The sequence below is a fragment of the Nansenia antarctica genome (genome assembly GCF_963989245.1).
Source record: "Nansenia antarctica genome assembly, chromosome: 16".
Classification (NCBI taxonomy): domain Eukaryota; kingdom Metazoa; phylum Chordata; class Actinopteri; order Argentiniformes; family Microstomatidae; genus Nansenia; species Nansenia antarctica.
The window spans coordinates 23,339,300-23,349,299 of record NC_137686.1 but is presented as its reverse complement, the minus strand read 5'-3'; the positions used below and the strand labels follow the sequence as shown (position 1 = coordinate 23,349,299).

The 10,000-nt window shown below is 49.3% G+C and overlaps 1 protein-coding gene across 3 annotated transcripts in view; it reads right to left on the bottom strand.

Annotated features, from left to right (window-relative positions):
* LOC308171442 (adenylate cyclase type 1-like) overlaps positions 1–10,000 on the bottom strand; it is a gene marked incomplete at its 5' end in the record, with an annotated part of 47,484 nt that overhangs the window by 30,228 nt on the left and 7,256 nt on the right. For all 3 annotated transcript variants that reach the window (XM_080546288.1, XM_080546290.1, XM_080546289.1), the window contains one exon: positions 2,704–2,815. In XM_080546288.1, coding sequence (XP_080402414.1) covers positions 2,704–2,815 — 112 coding nt within the window. The remainder of the gene's footprint in view (positions 1–2,703; positions 2,816–10,000) is intronic.

The window sequence follows — 10,000 nt, the reverse complement described above, 5'->3', positions numbered from 1 at the left end:
GGGGGGCGGCGACGCTCTTTGGATCGCGGGCTGAATCCTGATGGGTTTGTTTGGGCCCCGTCGGTGACGCGAGCGGATCTCCAGCTGGGATTCAGACCTCGGAGCGTATTAAAAACCTACGGTTATTGTTTTTTTGACAATGTGACAAAAATGGCCCAAAAAAAGAAAGCGGAACTGTGCAGGCCCCCTAAGCTTTGACATAGAAAACAATCCGAATATAACCGGAATAACCGGAATTTAATACATCAAAATGGCAGGCGAAAACATTGCTGAAAACTTCATTACCACCATCATTACCAGTACTGTACCATCATTACCAGTACTCTTCCATCATTACCAGTACTCTTCCATCATTACCAGTACTCTTCCATCATTACCAGTACTCTTCCATCATTACCAGTACTCTTCCATCATTACCAGTACTCTTCCATCATTACCAGTACTCTTCCATCATTACCAGTACTCTTCCATCATTACCAGTACTCTTCCATCATTACCAGTACTCTTCCATCATTACCAGTACTCTTCCATCATTACCAGTACTCCAGTGCTTTTATTAGATCAATGTACGGATACAAAGAGTAAAATGCTTGGGTTCAGCTTCATTAGACATCGGCATTGCAGCAGAAATACAAAATCAATAAAAGAATAAGCAGGATATAAACAACAGTCAACAATCAACAATAGCTGTATAAACAAAAGCTGTATAAACAATAGCTGTATAAACAATAGTGTCAATAATAGAATAGCTGATAGCAGCAGAATGCAAATCAGCATATCAACATTGTTAGTGTAAACAACATTACGGAAAGTTCAGGGCCAAGTAATATCATATACTATATATATATATATATATATATACTGTATATACTATCATATACTATGAGTATCCTCAACGTGTCTGTCTGTCTGTCTGACTCCATTCTCTCTCGTCAGAGGTATCGCCATGTAAACAAACAAGCCCAAAATAGACCAGCCCAATATGGCCAAGAAAATGTTCTATGAAAGCAAAAAAAAAGAAGAAAAAAAAAAGGGTTGGGTGTAATCCCGTGGATTAAGGGATTTCACAGCCACGTGTGACAGCGTAAGTAAGGGAGGGCAGATTACATGTAGATAAACGGAGTGTGGGGATGATCTGCAGGGGGCTGTGTGTGTGTGTGTGTGTGTGTGTGTGGGGGTCAGGAAAATGAAAAGAACAGGAAAACTGGACTAACCCTAACCCTAGTAGTGTCACCATACTACAACAGTAATCATAGACATGGTGAAAGACACATGTTACCGTGTTAAGTATTATCAAATAGACCATACGAAGTTGAGCGTCAGACAAATACTATGACTATTCCAGTACTATTACTATGACTATTCCAGTACTGTTATTATGACTATTACAGTACTATTACTATGACCATTACAGTACTGTTATTATGACTATTCCAGTACTGTTATTATGACTATTACAGTACTATTACTATGACCATTACAGTACTGTTACTATAACTATTACTATGATTACAGTATTATTACTATGACTATTGCAACACTATTACTTTGACTGTAATACATAAAAGGAACATACAGGTCCAAAACCTAGAAAAAAAAAGTTGATTGTACTCCAAGTCCTGCTAGCGGCTAAAAATGGAATATTGACAGATGGGGAGGGCTCAAATCTTTCTCGCATTGCCACACGGCCAAGGGATTGGGACAGATATAACTTGTGCTAGTAACCCCCCCTCCCCCCTTCCCCTCTCCCCCTCAGCCCATCTCATCCAGTTGATTAAGATGACCACCCAGCGGAGGCGAGGCTTTAGTCTGGGGGGGTCAATCTGGGGATGGATTAAGAATCCTGTCATCTCTTCCCTCAAATGATGCCGTGTGTGTTGTGTGGTGTAATCATATTAAACATCATATGGACCCCCTGATGGCCCCCGATGACATCACACTAAGCTGCCTTGACAGCGTCACGGTGAAAGCTCCTCAACTGACCGTATCCCGCTTTCATTAAACGACGATAGATACAGATTGAGTGCGCATTCCACTGGGGGGGCGCACAGCGTCGAGGGTGCAAAAGAAGGACAGTCTGAATGTACAACCAAGAGCGTCTGCTTGTTCGTTGAAGGCCTGGGGTCGGCATGGTCAGCGATGGATATGACCTAAGCGTTACGTTAAATTGATTGTACCAGCAATTAGCGATACTGAGATTCAACGATGAAACCAGGAGGTCAAATATTGACTATGACATGGGATCAATAATGAGAACCAACCACAATGCCGTGAAGCTGCGAGATGCTTTTCGTGACTGCTGAACCAACCCTAGCCCGGCTTTAAGGTGCACCCTAGTGTATGGCCATGGGTGAACCTACAGAAGGGTGGGTAGAGTGGGTGAACCTACAGAAGGGTGGGTAGAGTGGGTGAACCTACAGAAGGGTGGGTAGAGTGGGTGAACCTACAGAAGGGTGGGTAGAGTGGGTGAACCTACAGAAGGGTGGGTAGAGTGGGTGAACCTACAGAAGGGTGGGTAGTGTGGGCGAACCTACAAAAGGGTGGGTAGACTATGAACCCCACAACAGAGCTTTTTCATCTCCAAAATAAAAGTCGTCACACAAACATGGCGATGGACGAGCCTGGGAATAAGGGCGGCCAGCGTGAAGGCTAGCAAAGAAGGAAAAAAAAAATGAAGAAGAAAAGAAAAAAGCTTTCACTCACTGTAGCCAGCTCATCAAACTTCCCAAACAGCTCGTTCAGTAGTTTGACCAGCTCCTGAGCAGTGCACTGGGAGGCAAGGCTGGTGAAGCCCACGATGTCTGCAAACAGAATACTGTAGGAGAGAGAGAGAGAGAGAGAGAGAGAGAGTGAGAGAGAGAGAGAGAGAGAGAGAGAGAGAGAGAGAGAGAGAGAGAGAGAGAGAGAGGGGGAGAGAGAGAGAGAGAGAAATATAGTTACTCTCTTGACATTTATGGCAGTATCTGAGACCTGCAACGTTAGATTTGTGGGCAGAGGGGATTGTAAAAACAAGATCACAGTGCTTGCTCCACCTTGTCAGAATGTCTCATAGGATTTGTTCAATGACATTTAGGGAAAACTAGAGCCACAGTTGAAGTGAATGTTCGCTTTTCGGGGGTTTCTATGTGTTTCACCTGAAGTCAGTCAATCAAACATTCGAATGAAAACGACCCGTGACAGCAAAGAGATATCTCGCTGTTTTTCAGCGAGATAGTCAGTGGCCAGCGGTGCAGCCAGGCAGAAGGACTCAGAATAGAATACAAAGTCTTCTCCCAGGGATTAAAGAGGAGTCAAGTCCCGTTAGGAGGCCAGAGACAACATGTTGGAGATATTCAACTAACGACCGCCCCACCCCCGATATCCTTAAGACAACACACATACGTAACTGATCCGTAAACGGATCCATATATCACTCTCAAGTCGGGATCTTTTTCTAGGGTTTTGGCGTGCAAAGGCCGCAAAACATTGACGATCTGTGACGATATTGTGATATCGGTTTTGAGGTGGGATTTAAAAGTGGAGAGTGAGGGTGAGTCTCTGAGTGGTTGAGGGAGAGAGTTCACACCATGGAGACCAAGGAGATCATTGTGGACTTCAGGAAAACTAGGGGCTGTGTACCCTCTCCCTTCTACATCAATTAAGATGGAGGTGGAGCGTGTCCCCAGCTTCAAGTTTCTGGGTGTCCACATCTCCAAAGACCACTCTTGGACACCTCAACTCCTCTTCCTTGGTCAAAAAGGCACAGCAGCGCCTACACTTCCTGAGGAGATCGAAGAAAGCCCAGCCCATCCTGACCAACTACATCACAGTGTGGTACGGCAACTGCACTGTGTCCGACCGGAAGGCCCTGCGACAATGCCCTACCATCTAAGAGACTCAGGAAGTACAGGACCCTCAGGTCCCGTACCAGCAGGCTACAGAACAGCTTACAGAGCTGTCACTCTGATAAACGATCCCCCCCTCCACACGCTCCTCTGAACAACCGCCCCCCCCCCGCCCACATGGAGTACTTGCCTTGCCTTCTAATCCCTCAGGTGCAAACTCGAAGCTAAATCAAGTGCATCTCAACATTTGAAAGCATTTAATGTTTTCAATCATTCATTATGTATGTGACCCAGGTCTGCTATTGATACAATGATGTCATCTACTGTCTCTGGTGATCACATATGAGAGGCCAGCCTGTGAGACTGATATCAGAGAGGAATCGCTCTGTCGTCGTGTAAGCACGGAACCAGTGAGAGTATGAGTCATCTCGCGATCGATCGAAATGACGACTTGCATGTCCGTCAGCACATCTCCCGTGTTCCCGTGTTCCATCCATGTTCCACCCGTGTTCCTCCCGTGTCCCTCCCATGTCCCCGAGGCGTCCTGCTGTCCTCGCGCGGGTCGGACATTCAACAGTGTGACAGAACTCCACCACGTCTGTCTTCAGAGGGAGAGAGACGGCTAAATACCACTTTGTCATCTCACAGATGTCGACGTAATGCGGCGCAATGGATTAAATTTGCTGTCAGTATTGTAATCGGATGCCATCTGCGATCGGCAAACATTTGTTGGAAGAGAGGACTTGAAATATCGTGTTCGGGATGAAACGCAGAGAGCTGAACATGCCGCCAACGAGCCGTAACCCCTAACACTAACCCTCTGTTGAACCGCTATCGAAGGCTAATGACTGTTTTAACTGTAGACAACATTTCTCTAGGGACATAGTCTCATATAACTCTCTGGGTGTTCTGGAGGGCGGAGGTTGAGTGACTGGGGGGGACGGGGACTGGATGTCTGGGGGCTGGGGCTAGAAGATTAAGGGACTGGATGATTGGGGATTGGACTAGAGGTCTGGGGCTGAGGTCTGAGTCTGGGTCTGGGTGGAGGGTTGGGGCTGGGTCACTGGGGCTGGAGCTGGCACCGGGGCTTCGGATGTCCCCACATACACACAGATGTTGCAAAGTCACTGTTGTCAATGCGGTCGGAGAGAGGCAGGCGTCCTTTGGCTCAGAGTTGGAATTAGGGCTTCGACTTTTCAGTCGGCTCATTAACCGCAACAGATTTCTTCTGTTAACCACAACAGATTTCAGTCTGTTGGCAATGCTGTAGATTGTCATTACTCATCGACGGAAATAAACATTTGTACAGGCAGAAATGCAGTCGCCTACAGTAATACATTACATTGTATAAATGACTTGTAATAACTACCCACACTGTTTTTTTGCAAAAAAAAACACCCTCCCTTGCAGAGTTGTATCAAATATCCCGGCACGAAACCAATCACGAAAACACCCTACAATACTAGCCTACTGCAATCACCCATCGTTTGATTCGATTAGAGTCGATAAACACGGCCGAACGTAATCACACACATATTGAGCGAAGCGTTTTACTGCACAATGTTCACTTTGTAATCACAGCCCACCGAAGTCATAGGGAGAGAAACGGCTAAATGCCATTTTGTCATCTCACAGATGTCACCGTTAATGCGGCGCATTGGATTAAATTTGCTGTGAATATTCTAATCGGATGGGCCATCTGCGATTGACAAACATTGGTTGGACGAGAGAGGACTCTGTGTATTTTCTTCAGGGGTGAAACTCATGAGAGTTGGACATGTCATCAGAGAGCCTTTCTGTTGAACCAGTCTCTCCAGGCTAATGACCGTTTCAACTGTAGCCAACGTTTCTCCGGGGACATAGTCTCATATAACAGCAGGGCGCTAGCTTTGGTTGAGTGGCGCTAGCTGGGCCCAGAGCCATTTCCCATTATCTATCTGGTCGCTGCCAACTTCAAAACACACAATTACGCTCAACAGAAATCTGTTGTGGTTAATGAGCCGCCTGAAAAGTCAAAGCACTAATGCCAGCTCTGAGCCAAAGGACGCCCGTCTCTCCGACTGCATTCACTATGGTGACTTTGCAACATCTGTGTGTGTGTATGTGGGAACATCCGAAGCCCCCAGTGCCAGCTCCAGCCCCAGTGACCCAGACCCAACAATCCACGAAACCTAGACCCAGACCCAGACGTCAGCCCCAGACGTCTATTCCGATCCCCGATCATCCAGTCCCTCCAATCTTCTAGCCCCAGCCCCAATACTTCCTGTCCCATCCATCCCCCAGTCACTCAACCTCTGTCCTCCAGAACCCCCCAGTCACCCAGGCCCAGCCCTAGCCCTCCATCCCCATCTCCATCTCCATCCCCATCCCCATCCCAGCCACAGCATCAGTCCCCCCAGCCTCAATCCCCCAATCTCCAGCCCCAGTCGCCCAATCCACCAGCCTCAATCCCCCAGCCCCAGCCCTGCCTGTCTGCATTCCTGTCTGTCTGTCTGTCTGTCTATCTGTCTATCTGCCAGCTCCAGCCCCAGCTCCAGCCCCAGCCTCTGGCCAACCCCCCCCGCCCCGCCCTAAAACCCAAAACCGCAACACAAATCATCCTCTCATTACTCAATGACGATTAGCCCCCCAGAGTGGAGTAACACCCTCTCTGCCTATACCCCCCGACTAACCATATTTGGCCTCCTCACACACTCATCCATCATCTGCCTCTCAGGACATTGCATTCCAGGGGACATCTTACCCAATTATGCTAATGTCCTCAACCCACTCTGTAGTGGAGCGGGCGCTAGGCCGTCAGCTATCACCAGAGCCCCGTGATTAGAATGCAATCACCAGGCGTGTGAAAGGGGCTGGCGGGGGGGGTCAACATCCGAGGGGTCCCCCAGGGGCAAGCATGGTTTAGCGGGCATTTACATTTACATTTGGCTCGTGGGAGAGAGTGTGTGTGGCTCTGGCACAGAGTAGCCTGTTTCTGCCTGCCTACCTGCCTGCCTGCCTGCCTGCCTGCCTGCCTACCTGCCTGCCTGCCTACCTGCCTGCCTGCCTGCCTGCCTGCCTGCCTGCCTACCTGCCTGCCTGCCTACCTGCCTACCTGCCTGCCTGCCTGCCTGCCTTCGTGCCAGCATGCCTGCCAGCCTGCCTGTGTGTGTGTGTGTGTGTGTGTGTGTGTGTATGTGTGCGCGTGCAAGCGTGTGTGCGCGTGCAAGCGTGCGCGCGCGTGTGTGTGCGTGCAATGTCGAAAAGAAATGCAACCAAATATCCCTCAGTGCAGAAGGCTCAATTACTCCCAGGGCTAATGCTGATGAAATCCCTCCGGTGACATCTGTGTGTGTGTGTGAGAGGCGGGCCGTGCTGTGATAAAGCCTGCGCTCCGGCGTTTCCTGCCGCCGCCGCGCGACATCATCAACGGCTCTAAACCCCCCAAGGCGCTCCTCTGCCTCTCTACCTGCCAGCCGTGACCGGAATGTGTCAGGTGGGATTCAGAACCACCACTACAGTGTGTGTGTGTGTGCATGCGTGTGTGTATGTGTGTGTGTGTGAGTGTGTTTGTGTGTGTGTGAGTGTGTGCGTGTGTGAGTGTGTGCGTGTGAGTGTGTGTGTGTGTGTGTACAGTATGTGTGTACGTTTGTGTGCACGTGTGAGTGCGTGCATGTGTGTGTGCATGTGTGTGTGTGTATGTGTGTATATACTGTATGTGTATATCTTTGTGTGTGTGTGTGTGAGTGTGTCCCTTTCATGTGTGTGTGTGTGTGTATGCATGCCTCCAGGCACGTCTGCGACGGTTACGCAACAATAGCAGACTCGTCAGCAGGGATTAGACATGTCAGGGGTGGCAAACAATGGCTGTTTGGGGTGGCGCTGGAGTCTGCAGGGACAGCATGCTACGCCGCGCTGAAGCAGATGGCACTCCTCTGCTGACAGGATGGCACGGAAGGGAGCAGGGGGGATGGGAAGGATGGGAAGGATGGGAAGGATGGGAAGGATGTCTTCCACTCCAAACCTCTGTCTGTGGTATTATGTATTCAGACCCGCAGGGTCCTAGCCATGGCATTCTAATGCATGCTACATGCTACATACAGTACATACAAAGTGTAGGCCTACAGATGCTCAGGGCTGATCATGATATGTAGTGTGTTACAGTGCTATGTACAGTATGTACTGTATGTAGCGCATGTCACATAAGCTAACATCTACTACCCCAGCAGCCTTCTCTCTCTCTCTCTCATGGAAATTAATCTCATGCTTCCCTTCCTTCTCTCTCTTCCCTCTTAAGTCCCCTTTCTTTCTTTCTTTTGAAATGTGGTTCTGTCTCTGTCTTCCTCCCTGTGATTCCGACTGCACATTCCACTCTCCGTTTCCATCCCCCTCTTGCTTTCTCTATCCCCCTCTTCCACACGAACACGCACACACAGATTAATTTTCTGTATATCGAGTTGTTGGGTAAAAAAAAAAAGGAAAAGAAAACTCCTTTAAAAGCATCTATTAGATTACACGACAGTTTTGATCCATTATCTATTTTGCAAATCAGCTGGGCTTCTCAAGGGGAATTAACGTCTAATGCTGGACTTTCAGATGCATGTTCATGCTTTTGTATACTGTAGCATCACTTAACAGTCTGTTGGCGATGCTGCAGATTGTCATTACTGGAAACTTACTGGAAATCCACATTTGTACAGGCAGAAATGCAGTCGCCTACAGTAATACATTACATCGTATAAATTGCTTGTAACTACCCACACTGGGTTCCCACACAGCTGTATCAAATATCCTGGCCCAATCTTGAAAACAGCTGATCCTGGCCTCCTGTAATCACACGTCGTTGGATTCGATTAGAGTCGATAAACACGGGCCGTAAACGTAATCACACAAACACTGAGCGAAGCGTTCCCTGCCCAAAATCCAAGTCATAGGAACTGCTTCTGTGTGCGAGAGGGGGGGGGGGGGAGGGGGGAGGGGGGAGAAGGCCCACAAGAAATCACTTTCGACAGGCTTTTATTGGGCCTGAACGGCCGGTGGATGCGGCCCCAGAGCTTTCTGGAAGGAGTGCGAGGCACAAAAGCAATCAGCGGCGTTCTGCTGAGACTTGTCCGTGTTTAACCGCCTGCGTGCGTCGCCCCCCCCCACCCCCCCCCGCCCCCCGTTACGCAATACAGTTTGGTCTCCATTGCGTTTAATCCCCCGTTACGGCTTAACCCCCGAAGATAAGTAAACTCTGCTTCGGCACGCCTTGATGCCCCTCTGACAACATCGATGAGAGGAGTGAGACAGAGAGAGGTTCATGTGAAGGAGAAGGAGGAGGAGGAGGAGGAGGAGGAGGAGGAGGAGTGGGGGGCGGGGGGGGGGGGGGGGGGGAGAAAAGGAGAAGATGAGAGGAAGAGGGATGGGATAAAGTAGGAGAGAGAGAGAGAGAGAGAGAGAGAGAAAGAGAGAGTGAGAGATTAAGAGGGTAGACAGGAAAGAGATGGGGAAAGAGTGAAGGAGTGGAGGAGTATGAGACTTATGAGAGCACGAGGAAGAAAGAGCGATGGCCTGTGAAAGGAGAGTGGGGCCAGGGGAAAGAGAGAGAGAGAGATGGGAGAGTGGGCGTCGACATGGATGAAGTACGGCGGAAACGGGAGGATGAGGGAGAGGGAGAGAGGAGCAAACCCAATGATTTTCTGACATCAGAGGCGTTTAATCACATGAGATCCGCAGGTCCGCCCACAGTCGACACCCCCTAATGGATCAGGGGGGCTGGGCTTTGTTGACCAAACAAAATGACGGAAGCGAAGGAGGGAAGAGGGAAGCAGGGAGAGAGAGAGAGAGAGAGAAGTAATGAGACAGTGAGAGAGGGAGGGAGGGAGGGTGGAGGGATGGATGGGAGCGAGAGAGAGAGAAGGAATGAGGCTGTGAGAGAGGGAGGGTGCAAGGATGGGAGGGAGAGAGAGAAGGAGGGAGGGAGAGAGAGAGGAGAGAGAAGGAGGGAGGGACGGAGGGGCGGAGGAAGAGTGGTAAGTAAACAACAACACATATAAACCCACTGAAGTTCACAAGGAACCCTGGAGGGACCGAGCAGATGAGTCGGACCAGCATGGGGCTTTAGGAAGCAGGCAGGATATTGCATAAGCGTCCGAGGAATCTCCTGCTCGCTAAGCACAGCTTAATCCGCCTCTCTTCTCTCTCTCTCTCCCTCT